The 17,730-nt window shown below is 39.5% G+C and overlaps 1 protein-coding gene across 7 annotated transcripts in view; it reads right to left on the bottom strand.

Moving 5' to 3' along the window:
* GTF2I (general transcription factor IIi) overlaps nucleotides 1–17,730 on the bottom strand; it is a 109,349-nt gene that overhangs the window by 31,894 nt on the left and 59,725 nt on the right. For 3 of the 7 annotated variants that reach the window (XM_047089085.1, XM_047089086.1, XM_047089087.1), the window contains 5 exons: nucleotides 16,030–16,086; nucleotides 14,015–14,077; nucleotides 6,723–6,833; nucleotides 5,644–5,709; nucleotides 2,584–2,767 (listed from right to left, as the gene is read on the bottom strand). In XM_047089085.1, the coding sequence (XP_046945041.1) occupies nucleotides 2,584–2,767; nucleotides 5,644–5,709; nucleotides 6,723–6,833; nucleotides 14,015–14,077; nucleotides 16,030–16,086 (481 nt within the window). The remainder of the gene's footprint in view (nucleotides 1–2,583; nucleotides 2,768–5,643; nucleotides 5,710–6,722; nucleotides 6,834–14,014; nucleotides 14,078–16,029; nucleotides 16,087–17,730) is intronic. The other 4 variants (XM_047089088.1, XM_047089089.1, XM_047089090.1 and 1 more) reach the window with 2 other exon arrangements.

Genomic DNA, 17,730 nt, shown 5'->3' with positions numbered 1-17,730 from the left:
CGGGCAGCATAGAGCATCCCGTGATAAGCCTGCATTAACATTTAAACATCCAAACATAGTTCTGTACACTTTAAGGTTAGCAAATGAGAGCAATACCTAATAAAATAATTTGCCTGTGTTCTTTAAACAGTGTTACTTAAACACAGATTCAAAACCTCTAACGTTAGAAACAACCCAATAAAATGACAGTACAAAAGAGTTCTTAAAACTTCAAACTTCTTTATGTATCAACATCCAGAGGGAAGGGGACGCCTGTTTATGGTTCTTGGCCAGGGTCAGGGCTGTAGCGTTTACAGGGCCGCCATCTGGTTTATAATTCAATTTCTGGAGTCTACTGCATCTTGAAACTACAATGTACTTGAAGGAAAACTAACGGTTAGCAACAAGTTCCTCTCTGAGGAGGACAGCTCACTTATTATCTTGCGGTGCCTCTTGGGTCTTTTCCATCCTTCGTTAAATCTCAAAAGCGGTCATCCCCTCACTGAACACCGAGAGGCCAGCATGCTTGGTTGTCATCTCTGATCAGAGTGGTCGTTAAATTCCTCACTTTTTCAACAGTACCAGTGTTCCCAATGTAATGAAGCTGGACACGTCTACCAACAACACTATTATCCCACTCCTTTTATTCACTTTACTGTTTATAGTTCAAGCTACGTCAGGAAAAAGTTTCAAAATCAGTTATAATATGCACACAAATTCAAAAAGACTCACTTCCAATAGAAGGACTTAAAATGAAAGCCATGTCTTCCAAAAGAAGCGAACCCAGCGGCCCTCCCTGGGGCAGGAGTACCTCTTGGTCTAAACCCATAACAGCTGCTTTCTCATGCCTGTACCTGGTTGAAGAATAAGTACCTGACAGAATTCCAACCAGAGAAAATAAGGCCACCTTCCAAGAGAAACACAGGTAGTTACTGTCTCTTCCCCATACACTGCCTGGATGTGAGGCCTAGATTACTGCATCCCGTTCACGGCTGCTCTAAGGAAATGATCAGCCCAAGGAAGGAAGAATCTGGTGAGAGCTCCAAGTACCACTTTTAACCATCCTACCTCTGACCTCCTCATGAGGCGAGAGAAGCATCGTTAACTGTATCAGGTTGACTGACTTAAGGATTTCTGTCCCTTACTGCTGCAGATCCTAACTGCTCCCCCACCTCTCCCATGTCAAAAAGTCTCTCTTTCCTTTCACAAATGCTTGGCAAGTGTGGCTGGCTCCCATCATTTGCACTTAGAAAACAGGGAGAATGGCTTGACAGCGTTAATATCCATTACTGCGTAAAGCAAGCTTACCATCACTGTGACGGTTCATTCTTTATGAATAACCTGGTCTTATTCTCTAAAACCTAGTGATTTTTTTCCCTTATCCTTAGGGCACTAGGACATCATGAGGTGTGGCAAGGTATATAGCTTTCTCTGTCTCATGCTTAGCCCGCTCTGTAATTTTTACAGGCTCGGAAAATAACGGTTATTCATTTTTGATACTTCTAAGTCGGATGTCACTAGATAAAGACTCAACATTTTCATGTCTCATACATACAACTTTTACAATTTACAGGACTAACCAGCATCCAGCCTTTTAAGTGAAAACTTATACTGTAGCAGTTATATTTTATAATTTCCGAAAAACTATTCTCCATCCGTTCCCCTTTATAAATACATGTAGTACTTGCTTCATGGATGTAACAGGAAGTTTCCATCTTTCTTCATTGGCTGAAATCTGTTGCAAATGTCCTCAGTTTTGTAAACCTTTCACTTTAATCTTAACAGAATCCCAGCGGAAACTATGAGAGTGTGTCATGTGGCTGCCAGTTTTAAATGCAAGCGTTTACGTTCCCAATCACAACTGCTGCACTGACGCTTTTATAAGAGCTCCTTATTGGACCCTTTATGCCAGGCCTTAGGGAATTTATAGCATTCTGCTACCTTAGGCTTTTTTTCCATTCTTCCATGGTTTCACTTATTTTTAATTTTATAACTTACATGCATTTCCACATATGCTTTTAAAAATTCAGATCTAGGGGCACCTGGGTGGCTCAGTTAGTTAAGCATCTGACATGGGCTCAGGTCGTGATCTCACAGCTTGAAGGCTCGGGAGTCTGAGCCCCACATTGGGCTCTGTGCTGATAGCTCGGAGCCTGGAGCCTGCTTCGGATTCTGTGTCTCCCTTTCTCTCTCTGCATCCCCCGCCCCCAACTCACACTCACTCACTCTCTCTCTCTCTCTCTCTGAAATAAATAAACATTACAAAAAATTTTTTTTAAATTCAAATCTAAAATGAAGACACTGTTTTACTGATATTGGTTGGTACTGCATTACTTTTTATATTATACTGATTCCTTTACTTAGCAGCAAACTGGAAAAAGAACATGACGGCTATGTGGGAATCACGTACAGGCAGGTATTCATGTTCCAAGAGCCAACTCTGGGCATGACCACGAAAATCTTGTCCACAGACACATTCAAAAGTGGTAAATAAAACAATATATAGCTCAATCTAATTAAGATATAGCCCTAGAGATTGATGAATGTTTGGTAACAATATAGAAAGATGCACTAAAGAACAAAGATGAGAGTCTAGAGTCTTACTTCTTAATCACAAAACGAATCCTTTCCTTTGCAAGTAATATCCTCTCAAGGCGAGGAATTCCATAAGTAGACGGTCTCCTAAAAGGAATTCCTTCCGGAAGTCCTTCTACATAAAGATCTTCAACGTGTGACTGGAAAAGAGGGTACGGGATCGTCACAGGACCTTTGGCTTTTATAGCTTGAGCTTTAAGGATAAAAAGAGAAAGGAAAAATCATTCAATGACAAGGATCAACCACAGATTGTACAACAGAATAAATGAACACGTACTGCTCTGGACATTTTATAGCTTTATCTTTACTTCTGCTTACTGTAACTGAATCATCACAAGAAAAATAGTACAAAAGAACTAAAAGAGAAAGAACACCAAAGGTGCCGGTACTCTAACCCAATCCGCAATCAAATAGTGGATTATTCTGAGTCATGTAGATGCAGCCAGATGTCCTACTGAAACCTGAACCACCCATGAGCCACAAAAACACGTTGGTAAACATCAGCTAACACATACAGTAAAAATTTTCAACAATAAACATCAGTGTAAGAAAAGAGTTTTTAATGAAATAACTCACGCAGAGGATTTTTTTAATTGGAAAGCTTCTGCCAAGATTGATTTATCCAAAGGTAAAATAATATAGCAGCTACAGGTCAAAAAAGCACGGAGACTCTTAGGAATCAAATAGAAGGACAAAGACCTTGGTGATTCCATCAAACAAACTGCAAAGGATCAGGTTTTCTAAACAGCAGGGTAGCGTTTCCAGGCGTGATGGTGGAACTGATATTAAGACCATGCTTTCCTCTCACCCAACTCCCCATTTTGAAATTTTTTTTTTCAAGTAAGCTTTATGACCAAGGTGGGGCTCGAACTCACGATCCCAAGATCAAGAATGGTGCGCTCTACTGAATGAGCCAGCCAGGCACCCCCTCAATTCCCCATTTTGAAATATAGACTTGTTAGAGCTAAAATGACATAATGTCCGGGACACCGCAGGTTTAAAATATTAAAACAGGCTTGCATCAGAAAGAGATGGAACAGGAGAGAGCGGACAAGAAGGAAAATACTGGAATGTTAAATAAAGGCTGTTGAATCTGGGTGGTGGATACTTAGAGGGTCTTAACATCATTTACATTCTTTTTGTTTGGAAATTTCCAGAATAAAAAGATTTAGAAAAGCATCAGGTGAGCTCATCCACAACACAGGCACATTGGTCGACAGTATTAAAACTTTCACAGCTAAACCTTTTGATACAGAGTCAAACAAACGCCAAGTGTCCTATGAGTGCAGAGCAGACACGCATCGCTCTTCTCACAAAGGCTTCTACTTCGTTCACAAACACAGCGGAGTCACAGAAAAAGTCTTCTAGAGAGTGTGCGCCGTAAGAACAGCAGAGCCGCTAAGGACGCGGCGAAAAGTCTCCAAGTCCCCAAAGGAAAATGACTCCTGTGCACTCCCTTTCTTCCTTCTCCTCCCGCAGGAATCCCCCTCAGCAGAACAGCTGCTCTTTTTTCCTAGTAATTTATGTGAAATTCGTCTGTTTGCTGAACATTAATACTTGTACTTGAGTTTCACATTCACCACGGTACACGTTAATACGGAGTCACGGTTAATATCCTTTGTTTACACCGTGCACCCGAAAATCCTGTTCCCACAGAACAAGGAAAATATCTTTCCTTGGGGCGATTACCATTAAAACTGTTTCAAATTGTAAAATGTGAATACCGTGCCTCTCATCTCATAATGGTTGGTAAGCATTATTTTCTCATATGCAAACTAATGAAATGAATCACCATCACAACAAAAGCAAAAACATAATTTGTGCTTCTCTTTGTGAGATTTATAAAACTGTTATGACAGTAAATTCTTCTTCCTCGAAACAGGACTGCGTTAAGTCTATAATAACACAGCTATAAACAGCGAGCACCTTCTGTGTACTTACACACCACTTACAGGAAGCACTTTACACCCACTACGCTGTCTGTCTCGTCACATCTTCCCAGCACATCTACGCTCTCCTGACCGTTTCACAGGAGAGGACAGCAAGGCTCGGAGAGGATGAAGGGGAACGGCCAAGCCTTCTGTCCCAGGGCCCGGGACCTTAGCAGCACGGGACAGTGCTTAATGTAGAGCGAATTAGGGGAGTCTCTGCTCTGAAGTGGGTCGATTAAAACCACAGGCAAAAAGCTACGGCTTCTGGAGAGGGAGAACTACTAAGAGAACCTGGAGAAAATAAGTGAATGCATTAAGGGCAAGTGACTGAATTTGCTACTGAATTTCCTCTCATTCTAAATCTTCGCTGACAGGTCAGCTGTCATCCATGAAAAGGATACAGGAGCTATTATTTCAAGTTTAGTAAAGTCAATAATGTCAGTGTAGTTTATCATGTAAGAAATTCACCCGAAGCAATTCAGTGATACCGGAGAGCACCCTAAAAATAGGATTTTCAAGTTAAAAAATTCAATATATTGACCCATTTAAAGACTGTCAGTGAACTGCAAAGTAAAGAATCCTCCAAATAAAAACACAGCGAAACAGCTGATACTCCCCAGCGATGGTTGCTATTTTTAGGTGAGAATTTAATATATGCCGACCAGTAATAACACTGGTTGGTCACTAAAGATAGATGGAGGATAGAATACGAAAAGAAGAGGAGAATGTGAGACCTAACTTAAACAATTATGCATCAATAGTGGAGCAAATAAGGACATCTAGTTGAATACTGGACTTAACACAGTGGATTAAGAAAGACTATGACTGAAGAATTTTATCTTCAATTAGCTGTCCAGGGTGCAACAAATATGTACGTGAACTCCCAAACGCGCAAGCAGAAGGATTACAGGAAATGCTAACTGATAACCACAGAAACAAAACTTTCCCTAGGCTTCCTAGTGACAAGGTCTGTAACATCTGGACGGACCCTACCCATGACCTTGCGACGGACACATATGCAAGTAAGGCACACTTCACTGGGAGAAGCGGCCTTTCGTACACGGACTGGTTGAAAAGTAACCCCATTATTAAAATGCTTTTCAACAAACTACTCAAGAATTTTTGAGTTCAGACTTACCATATTTTCTTTCAAACAACTCTTCCACTTGTTTACGGAGATCAGTAATTCGAGCATTCCACTTCTCTGAAAAATTGGAAGTCACAGTTACATCTCAATGAGGAATCCCCGTTGGGGGCACTGCTGTGTTCAGATGACCCAACACCTAATGACTTATTTTCTACATCATACGTTCAAATTAATTTTTTTCTAAATTTTCCCCCAACCTTTATTTATTTATTTTGAGAGAGAGAGACAGACACAGAGACAGAGTGCGGGGGAGGGGCAGAGAGCAGGGGAGACACCGAATCTGAAGGAGGCTCCAGGCTCTGAGCTGTCAGCATAGAGCCCGACGTGGGACTCAAACCCACAAACCGCGAGATCATGACCTGAGCCGAAGTTGAACACTTAACTGACTGAGCCACCCAAGCACCTCCCCTAATTTTTTATTACATAATCTCTACGGCCAACGTGGGACTCGAACTCACAACCCTGAAATCCAGTGTCACACAATGCACCGAATGAGGTGGCCAGGTAACTCCAGTCCTAATTGCTAATAATCCAACTCCATCTATATAATTTTACTGCTTTCTTAAGAACTTTTCCCTTTTTTGTGGTTCTTAGAATTGGTCCAATAAGAGATTTTAAGAGATGGTTTACAGTTTATTTTTGAAACACTTCTTACTGAATACCTCTTTTTAGCCTGATAATTTCCGAAAAGCAGGACAGAAAAGACCAGTCCAATTCAACACTGTACGGTGGAGGCAGAAAAGAGGGAGGGCTCCAAGGTCGTTCAGCAAACCTTCTAAAACATGTCTAAGTTGTGTGGAAATAAGTATCTACGTACAGTTGCAACCTAAACTAGAGTGCCATGTAAACTTACTACTATCTATATAAATTCAATTTAAATCTGGTATTTAGGACTATGACAAATTAAAATACTAAAATGCTATTTAAAAAAGGGAGACGTTCAATGTTTTAACTGTACATTTTAAAGCAACCCCCTTCCCCCCAAAAAGAAAGGCTAGAACTCTGATCAGGAACAGAAAGCATTTGGAAGGACAGAGAGCAAAGGGGCCTGTATTTGACCCAGAACCTACCGAAGTTGAACTCCCTCACTTTCCGCTTCCCAGCATTGGCAGGCTCTGTGACTGGTGGCTGGGGCGGCTCGCTGCTCTTTGGTCTCTTGGTAGGTGGAGAGTAATCATCATCTTGAAAAAGAAAACCGTCATCACTGGAGGAACAGTCTAAATGAGTTAGGGCCACCGTCTGCTCAATACTCAACATTCAAAAGGATGGGGGGAGGGGGCTTTACACGCGCGCGTAGCAGCAGCCATCAGTAGGGTCCCTCTCGGCCTATTCCTTCCCAGGCACACCTGCAGGTTCCCTACTCTTGGGTGATGTGCTCAGGTGAACATTCCTCACTTTCCTTGGCCTTACTTCATTTTCTTTCGTTTGCTCTCTTCAAATCACATCCTCATAAATCTCCCTTCTCCCCTAACTCCTCTCGGTTCCTAGGATTACAGTTTCTTTGAAGCCTTTCAAGGAAAAGATTTTGATAGACACAGATACCTACAATTATACAAATACATAAGAAAAAGGGGAGGAAATATATAGCTTGAAGAGAAAAATGCTCCAGCTCACACAAAATCCAGGCATGCATAAACAGGGAGGGCGGATACTACACGTCGAACACTTTGAACAAACACAAAACTTACAGAATTAATGAAACAGGGCGGCTACGTTATCTGTGAAACAGATAATACTGACTGAGTGAAGACAAAACCTAGCAGAAATGAGCAATCAGAGATTTCAGTACGGAACGTGGACTACTTAAGATGTTTGTAGACGTTTGTAGCGTGAGTTCATGCCAACCTCTTCACGGACAGGTCTGCAGCTCAACTCTGCTAGGACTTCAGCTAGTACGTGAATTAAGGACATCGGAATAAAGTAAGAGCTGTCAACGTCATCTTTTCTCTAGCCCCTGAAAATGTCACGTGGCACAGTACTAAGAGTTATGCTCAAAGCTCATCCATAAATTACTAAAAACCTCACTCTGAGAAATCCATACTGGAAACTACATATGGGGTAGAGGAGAAGTAGCCACTGTGTTAAAGGCTGTCACCAAAAGATGCCACGCAGGTAAGACAGGTCCCCTTTTAGGTCTTTCTCACTGTCGCCTGACAGTTCAAGACACCGGCTCAGGGAAAGCTAAGTAACCATGTAACAGCACTCGCCAAAGCAGCCGAGATCAGATTCCAACCGGAACTCACACCAGCAGACTAACGCGTTACTCTCGCAGAGGCAACAAGAAACCCAAATCTGGCCAAACATACGACGTTGCCTGGGACAGCCACATGTAACTTTTATGTCCTTGGTATGTACATTTAACGTGCAAGGGGAAATTTGACCGAACCTAAAATACTTGTATGTCGGTCCCATCACAGCAGCAGAGAGCACAATCAGACGCTGTCCCCCTGGTTCGTGCACTCTGGGTTCTTCCTCTAATGCCAACCAATATTCCAGTAACCTGAAATCATTTACTGATTATTTTATCCAATAGGAGAAAAAGTCACCAATGTCACCAATACCAGATCAAGTCACATCAGAACCCATTTATGAGCTGGGAAAGACCAAGACCAAGCTGGGAAAGACTACGTTTAGGGGATGCTACTTGAGGGAAATGTTATCAGATGAACGATTTACGACACTGTAACTTCCAGGTGCTAACTGCCACTGTAGAAACCCTTGTTCAAATCCAGAACAAAAGGAAACCTACCATAAAAGATTTCAAAGTTACAAACTACTAGTAAAATAAAACTAGCCCGTGTCATCTGAACTTATTTAATTACTACAAGGATTAGTGGTCAAATGGCTATAAAAATGGTCAAGAGGCTATAAAAGACTGTCAAGTAATTAAATTCAACCTAAAAAGCCACATTTGGGAAAACATACTGAAAAAAACCACCCCATCTTTTTCAACTCCGTTTTAGAAACCTAAGTATATTTTGTGATGCTAGTTGGTGTAAGGTAAAACAAAAGACATTCGTTTCACCTATGAATAGTGTCAAACCATTTTATCTTAATTTTTAAGTAATCTCTATGCCCCTCACGGGGCTCAAACTCATGACCCCTCAGATCAAGGGTGGCAAGCTCTAAGAACTAAGCCAGCCAGGCAACCCAAGTGTCAAAGCATTTTAAATGCGTCATGTTAACATTTCTTTAAAAACATTAAGCAATGACATTAAAAACAAAAGGACTGTCCCTGTAGGCTAATGTAACCTAACTATTTCTACAGTCATCATTTGAGCTGATTGTTAACCGAATTACATAAAATGAAAACTGAAAGAGAATAAAAAAAAACCAAAAACCAAAAAAAACCAAAAACCAAAAAAACCTGAGAGCTGGAGGGTGGTAATGAACGATCCCAGCAATCTATTATATTGATCTCTACTACAAACTCTTTGAAATGGAGGCCAAGGGGAAAGGGCACAAGAGCGTTGTCAAAACCCCCTTGAATCAGTTTATTTTAGACCATAAAAGAGTTCATAGGATAAACATATTTTATAAACGCAACCTCATTAACCTTCAAGACAAAAAAAAAAGAACAAAGACAAATCTAGGGGAATATTTTCGAACCAGACAAATGAGGGAACAGATTGGAACATATTAAAAAGTGGTATCTCATTTCTTTCTCTCCAGCCAGAAATAATGACGTGAACAAATGCAGAGAGATGGATTTAATTATTTGTGATAATAAATATATTACCACACATAAATATATTACCACACATTCTAGTAAAAAACTATCCCATTTCATAATCACTTTTGGGGTGTTTTGTATTATGTGACATGTGGAACAAAATCAAAAGATCAGCTACGAACTTGCCCGTATCTCCCGTGGTCTTCTCCGCTCTTTGCTACAAAAAACCCTGTAATTTCTTTTGCGAAGAGCATGAGAAAATGTTATTCTTGACCTCGAAATCCTTTCCACAAAGGATCAAAATTACCTACTTCTCTGCAGGAAAAATACCAAATAGAGCTCTAAATGTTTGCCTCTATCTTCTAACCAGGCCCCACAGAGAGAACGCTGGCGTCCTAATTATCGTGGTATTTCCCACATTATAATGTGGGAGCAACCACTTTTGTGTTAAAAGACACATAAGTTCAGGGAGCTTCAAATTCAAGCCCAAATTGAAAAGGTTTACTTCATCGATACTAAAAGCTTGTAAGATAAATTTCAAAATATTTTAATGCGAAAAGGTTGCCATGCGCGAGTATTTAGGCGCCATGTTGCCAGTACTCACACAAGCACCCACCACATCTTGAAAAAAGGCAGCGACGGTCCCTGGACTCAATACTTATATTTAGAAACCCCCGGTCTCTTTTTTGCAACATGTTTACAAACACACCTAGGGATAATACAGACTTCTGAGATCAAATGTGTTATGGCATCCTTAAAGCTGAATGCATTAATAGAACATGAAACAAATTTTCTGATACTCTTACGTGCAACATACTCAAATGCTAATGTTTTCATCATACAATGTGATAGCTATGTTTTAAGAATTGAAATAAACTAGGCACTGTATCCCCTTCGAAATTAGGCAGAGCCGTTAAGAATTACATTACCCGTTTCAAATTAATGGATACCAGTTTTCACCCATGGACCCAGGTCCCAACTCCTCTAAAATTCTAATCTCTACATAAATAACTGCAATTTCATTAAGTGACTCTTTAGCAGTTACAAAAGTGAAAACACAAACATTTCAAATACTAACCTCCTCAATCATCCAGACGCTATGAACGTGCCAGGAACGTTTGCACGATCAGCACAGCAAGTAAACACTGACGAACAGCAAAGCCTACGGGGGGGCGGGGGGGCTCCGCTTTCAGGACACGCCCGGAATTCACCCACTTTTACCTCCACTGCCACCTTCCTGTTCCCAGACAGCCAGCCAGCCCTGGGTGGCTACCTACAACAGCCTGCTAAGCCGGTTTTCCGGCTTCTGCTCTGGCCTGCTCTCGGTCTCTCACAAAGGAGCACAAAGCAGCGTTGCATCTTCAAAGTGAAGGACAGACCGTCTCGCCCAGAACCCTCCAGGTGGACCTGCCTATCTCGTTCACTCCTCAGTCCTTGGCACCTATGCGGCTGGGGCACATACAAGCCGCCTGGTAGCCACAGAAGGACGAAATGAGTACTTGAGCAGTGGAGTCCTAATTACAAGCGGTAGCCCCAAATTTACGAAGGTCCTACACATGAATATCACAGAAAAGGATACCAACAGAGGACGACGAGTAATCCGGCTGCTGAAGCTCTAAAACTGTTCTCCAATTACAGTCCGTGTGGGACTACATTCCTGGGTTGAAATATTTATGTGTACGTTTCCATGTACATGAGAAATAAAATTGAGTATTTCAAACACAGTTTTACTGAAGAAGATGAAGGATTAATTTCTAAGTGAATCTCTTTACAATCACCTTAAAGAAAAAACGAGGGTAAGACACGAACAGGAGGTGAGGGCACAGCAGAACGCACATGTGTGAATGGCTCAGGTTTGGCGACCGATGCCCTGAGACGAGTGTATGATAAGGAAACCTCTCTTTTGAGGCAAAAGAACTTTCCTTTATTAACATGCTAAACCCAACAATTCTGAAATACGATTTTCTCTACACTTAGCAAAGACCTGTCAGCAGTCTGGTCCCCCCAAAATGTGGGCATGATGTTGGCTAAATGAAGGCAGGCTTGGTCACATTATTTGGAAGGCTGTTTCCCAGACCGAAGCCATACAAGCCGGGATGCGTACACTGACTTCCGGGACAAACGGGGGTGCACGAGTAGCAGCACACCGCCAGCGATGGGCAGGGCTGTGATCCTAGGTCAGCATCTGCGGTAATGCCAAATGGGCCTCTTCGTTATCCCTACATAATTTCAAAAACAGAGATCAACAATAAAGTGCGATGGAAAATCTAACAAACTTACTTGATGGCAAGTTCTTTTTTTTTTTTTTTTTTCTTTCCTAGAAACTATTTGGGAAGCGCAAAAAGACACAATGGGAGAAAATCAAAGTTATCCCCAGGCAAGTAGGATTACCTTCATTTATTTGCTCTAAAGCACAGAATTTTCCAAAACAAAACTAACACCAGTCTCTAGATACACTTTTCCTTTCCAACTTGCTTTGTTCATGAAAGGCAGGGATTTTCCAACCTCAAAACTTACTACAGTAGGGGTCTTTTTTTCAGGTCACTTACTTCAAAGCAAACCAAACAAAAAACCAACCGCACTATTTCCATGCCCGTGCACTTTTCTACACACTACATTTTATCTTCTAACGATATTTAACTAGTATCCACCGGTTCGCAGTCATCTTTCCAGAAAAAATATACAATATGCTTATCAAACAGATGTGTATGTAAGTTCTCATTTGACCTTCCTTGTTAATATCACACTTAGAGTTTACCTTCCTTAATGTATGGACGAAAAGTTAATTATCAATTTAATTAAGGCTGATACATATCATGTGCCTGAATGTATATGCCGTGGAAAAGGACAGCCTGAAAAGCAATTACTCTGCACGGTCCTCTGGCATTTCACTGGTCTTCCGAACAGAGTAAAGAAACGCTATTACTCGTTAATAAATCTGGATGGCAAATCTAACTTCTGGCGTAGGTCTTAGTTTCAAAGAACCAAGATTTATCTCTCCCTCCAAAGAGTTAGGATTGAAGAGACTGACATGCGTTAGGCTCACAAGCCGTTTACTCCATGATTGTCTTTAAAGGTCTCTTGCTATAAAAGCAAGCATTTATTTTCCAAACAATTTTAATATAGTCTGTATCTGCTTTAAGGATTCATAAATCTAATGGGTTACTGGTCCTATTTAAAAGTTTTATTCTAATAATTTTAATAATCATCTATTTCTCTTATTCTCTACAGAAAGGACAAAGGTCTGAGTGTGTAGAATATTTATATGTTCGTAAGATGTTCTTCTCTGAAAATTAATGAGACTTCTAACTAAAAAGCAATTAAATTCAATTATTTAATGCTGACTACAAACAATTCAAAATTGCTTTTACGTTAGTAAAATTATATTAATAAAAGAAATATGTATATGAAATTGAGATTAACAAATGAAGTATGAAATAAATACTCATGAGAATCATCAATTTATATCTTAGAAGCAATGAAGACAGACATTTTGAGCAGTATGAAACAGCCAGACACGATAAATAACCAAATGACAACAGGAGACAGGTTATTAAGAGAGAGAGACAGAGAAAGAGACAGAGAGACAGAGAGACAGAGAGAGAGAGAGAGAGAAAGAAAGAAAGAAAGAAAGAAATCAAACTAAGAAAGGTTAGGCAGCAGTTTAAAAAAAAAAAAAACTCCCCAAAACTGGAACACCAAGATGGGGCAGGGGAGGAGGGATTCTTTGGAAATATGATGTAGGTGTATTTCAAATATTCATTATAATGCTGCATGCTGCAAACACATATATTTTTGTGAAACTAAATATACACATACATGTGTACTTATACACAAAATTACTTTTACATGTATATACAATAAACTGACATCTACCCCTGAGTTTGGGGACTTTAAAACAAGGCAGGGGGTAAAGAAAACTTGACACAGTGCAATTTATTGTAGTGTTTCCATATTTTACCTTAGGGAAGAGCTACTCCTGGTGGGGGGGGGGGCGGGCCTCTTAGAGGAGTGGTATGAGACATTAACTGAGAAGGAAAAATATCACTGTGCATTTGGTAATTGTGAAATATGAAAAGTGAGACTGTTAATTCTATTAGCTGAATTTATAAATCATTCTGGCTCATCTTCATTCATGCATTACCTTGGCAGAAAAACCAGGTTTGAAGCCCCGTTAGTTACAGGTATTACCTGAGAATGTATTTATCGGTATGGCTTCAAAAACAGTTTTTAAAGACAGATTGTGTGTTAGCCTTCGACAGTATTCTAGGGGCAAATGTGAAGGAGTAACTAAGTGTCCACACCTTCCCTTCCACCTCACTGGTTTACTAGCTTGCTCTCTCCTATCACAACTCAACCAAGGTGATAAAATCTGTTCGCGAGCACCATCAGGTCTGGTCATGGTTCTCGTTTGTCTATTTTCGGGTCCTGGGGGTAGAAAAGCATAGCTTGGTCCACGTGCGGGCCACCGCTCGCGCCTGCGGCCTCCTGTGTTGTCTACCACTCTCAAAGGCCCGGCCACGCTGCGGGGAAGCGGGCTGCTTTGCTCACACATACACAGAGATGCTGCACTTCTCTTCACAAGCTACCTTGAAGAATGAATGAGATGCACACTTAGCCATGTGAATGTGACAAATAGGTTTATGACCAGAAGTGAACTTTTGGAATCAAGGCTTTGAGACAACTAACCTTCAATAGTCACCTCAACTTCAGGGTCCTCACTTGTTTCTGAAGGGACATGCTGAGTAGAATCTTGAAAAAAATAAAATTCTAAAATGACATTCGTTATAAAGCACTTTCTATATGTTCCAACATTTTACTCATTTGTTACTCAAAAAGCAGCCTACTGTATGAAATTTTACTGGCATTTGAATTCATCTCGTATTTGTTAGGTTAAAATATCTGACCCTTTTCATCGTAAACAGGGAGGAGAGAAAACAGAAAATAGGAAAACTCTGGAACACTATTTGATAATACCAAGTTACCTGCATCAATGGACTCAAAACACTCAGATTTTAGAGGAAGGAGATTATAATGGCATCCCTATTGCTTTCCTGCTGGAACTAGAAGATGCTGGGATAAAACCAAAGGCTTTTTTTCTCTTCTGTTTGCTACTTCCCCTCTTGTTTCAGAAGTCCTAGGAGGGGTTTATATTGTTAAATAAAACCATAATCAATCTTTTGCTTTGGGGACCCTCCTACCAAGCCAATGACTAGGACAAATGCATACAGGGCTCTATCCCCTACCTTTATATATGCAACATCCTTTTAAAACTTAGATACTTTATTTATAGTTGTTACTACACAAAACAAATGTACATCAGAATGTTAGTGCTAGAAAGCTCAGCTAGAGAGCATCACCATCAACTCTCTTTTCATTTTGCAAAGGTTGAGAGATTAATTGATTTGCCAAAGATTATGTTTACTTGTTAGTAAAGGAATAAAGACCAGAACCCAGGTATGACTCAACTCTGCTCATAGTGCAATGTGACAATAAAAATCTCAAACATCAAGTATTTCAAAGCCTAATATCTAATGACCAAATTGTGGACGATGAAGCAAGGCAGACTGCCTGAAGAAGCCGTGTACCATCTGTGTCCTGTACACAGGTATTTCACTGTTGCAAATATACCGCACATCTAAAACAGAGATTTTGTTACAAAGGAAACATCTAGTTACCTCCACCTGGTAAAACAGAAAAAAATTCATCCACATAATTTTCTATAAAAAGATCTCAAAAAGAAATGTAAAATATTGTTGAAAATGAGCATCTCGGTATCTCTGCAAGAAATGTTTCTCAGTTAGAAACGCTAATTCTAAAATTGAATTTGGAAAGCTTAGTCAACATTCCAGGGATCTTGAGATCTCCCTCTACTCAGGTGGAAATTCATGAATGATTTAAAAAAGTTAAATAAAAAAGCAAATATAAGGAATAAAAATTTACAGAATAGCCTCCCTTTTTATTCCAGGAAAAAAAAAAAAAAAGACATAACATGACCAGTTTATGAGAGAAATAATAATACTAAAACAAAATTCAGGTACCTCACACCTGTCATTTTCCTTGGGAGAAAGCTCTAAGAATTCTTTTGGAGCTATATAAACTGCTTAGAAATAGGAAGTCATTCTGCATGATAACAGTTTCAACTCAAGGTTGCAAGAATTTAAAAAGCTGTACCACAGTTAAATTTTCACTTAATGCTACGATCAAAGGAGGACTGGCTGGTAAACAGACAAAGGAGTTCCCCAGGGTAATTGTGGGTACAAAAATAAGCAGAGAGAAAATCCCTCCTCTATTAATCCTATGTGGAAATACTACCCTACTTAAAAAAACGGTACCATTAAATAATATGTTTAAGAATGAAATATCGACAGAAGCCAGTCATATTTTTAAGTCTAAAACATTGAAGTCACTCTTTCCTAAGAGATTCTTAATATGGCACAAGACGACCAGGAAAAAGGGCAGCATTTTGCAGCATGAAGAGTTTTACTTACCGCTTATGTTTTCATCCCTATATGCTTTATTATTCAATACAGTAAAAGATGTATATTACATCTTAGGACTAAAACAGTAAACCTGTTGGCTAAGAAGGCATACCAAAACAATCATCTTTTTGGTTCCCAATAAGGTGCTTGAAGGGTAATATTCTCTATAATAGAGAGCAAGCAATACAAATATAGAAAATTAAAAATCCCTTCATTTCTAACCTTCGGCTGGTACTTCCATTTCTGTTCCTTCATTGCCCTCGGAAGAATGATGGCTTCCTAAAGAGAAAATAAACCACATATACTAAACCAGTAAAAACTTACATTGGAAGAAGAGAAACTAGGTAACAGTGCAAATAATTTAAGACTTATCATACAACATATACAGACTGATTAAGTCTTTCGTAATTACAACAATGTGATCTAATTCAGAAAAACATGTAACACTTCTATTTGAAAGCACAAAAAATTATTTTAAAACATAGATAGATAAAGCAAACCTAAGTAACTTTGGGGATTTAATATTATTTACTGTAACTATACAATATAATTACTGGTAGATGTTGGAATTTGAGATCTAGAACAATTATGGTTCAAGGTACCATGCTCATCTGTCAATGACGCACACACAAAAACACAAATCTTTGCTCACAGCCTCTACTTAGTCTAGACAAACAAGTTCTGGTTTTGCTACAAAATGTTTCCTGCTTTCCATTTTAACAATGTCGGAAGCTATGGAAACTAAATCCCCATCATTTAATCAAAGTTGTACTAAAAGGAAACTCGGAAGTTAAAATTTAAGACACTACCTTTAGTCTCAAAAGCATTTTAATTCAGGTAATATAATCTGCCTGCTTCTAAAAACTGGAACATAAAGCAATGTGTCAGGTTAGGCAGTCACAGGTAAACAGGCTCATCCTACAGAGCAGAAGTCTTACTCATAAATAGGAAAGAAGTAATCCACAACATTGGAGGGCCACTTAGGATTAATTGCCCGAACTGCCCCCCAGAATAGTCATCCTCTGTCCTGAAATGTCTGAGCTACGAATACGGAAAAGGCTGAAAATCACTGCCTTCATGTATTAATAAAACATAGTACCTAGGAGTAAGGAGAAACCACACAGGGGAAGGAAAATCCAATCTATTTTGTCATCCACTGATAGCTGAGCTGATACTTAAAAACATAGGTTTTAAGTATATTTTACCTTGATTTTTAGAGAGCATCGATTACACTTTCAAAAACTGCCAGTGTCCAGTATTTTTTAATTTCAAATGCCATACTAAGGTCAAATACTTTGGGTTTTTAAATGCCTAGCTTTCTGATGCCATAATTACTTAGGAGTCTTTTCCACTTACTCCATAGTATAAAAACTCACCTGAGCTCAAAATGCTAGGCTAATCTACAAATCTAGAGCCACAAATTATTCTTTAATTAACTTTTCAACTATGCTTTCTCAACACAGTCCCAACCTCCACCCCTTTAACGTTGTTAACATCTGAATGCAAGGAGCCCTGGGTTCTCTGACGGTAAAGTCAAAGAAAACTAAGGTGTAAGGTCAAAGGATAATGGAGCAGAGAGCAGCATTTAAAAATGCAGGGTGGTTAAAGGATAAGGAGTTAAGGTGGTCGTTCCACCCTATACTACAAGAGGGCAGGTCAACAATGATTCTACGTGTCCTTTCTGGTTTTGCTTTTGTTTTTTATTTTTTTTTTTAAATCTGAAATAAGCAATTACATTGACATAAAACCAAAAAAAAAAAAAAAAAAGGAAAGAAATCCCACCCAAAGAACAGATAAATAAAAGCCATCGCAAATAGCCTATGATCATCAAGTTAGGGCACTCTATACAACAATTCCCAGAAAAGTATTCAAGTAGCAAACTTTGGGATTCATTTACAAAGTGGCATTTCACAATCTTTCTAA

This window comes from Lynx rufus, unplaced genomic scaffold (genome assembly GCF_022079265.1).
Source record: "Lynx rufus isolate CCGP_SWC_20201006 ecotype Redwood Valley unplaced genomic scaffold, mLynRuf1.p SCAF_27, whole genome shotgun sequence".
Classification (NCBI taxonomy): Eukaryota; Metazoa; Chordata; class Mammalia; order Carnivora; family Felidae; genus Lynx; species Lynx rufus.
Note: the sequence above shows the minus strand (reverse complement) of the source record. Positions and strands in the feature narration are given on the sequence as shown.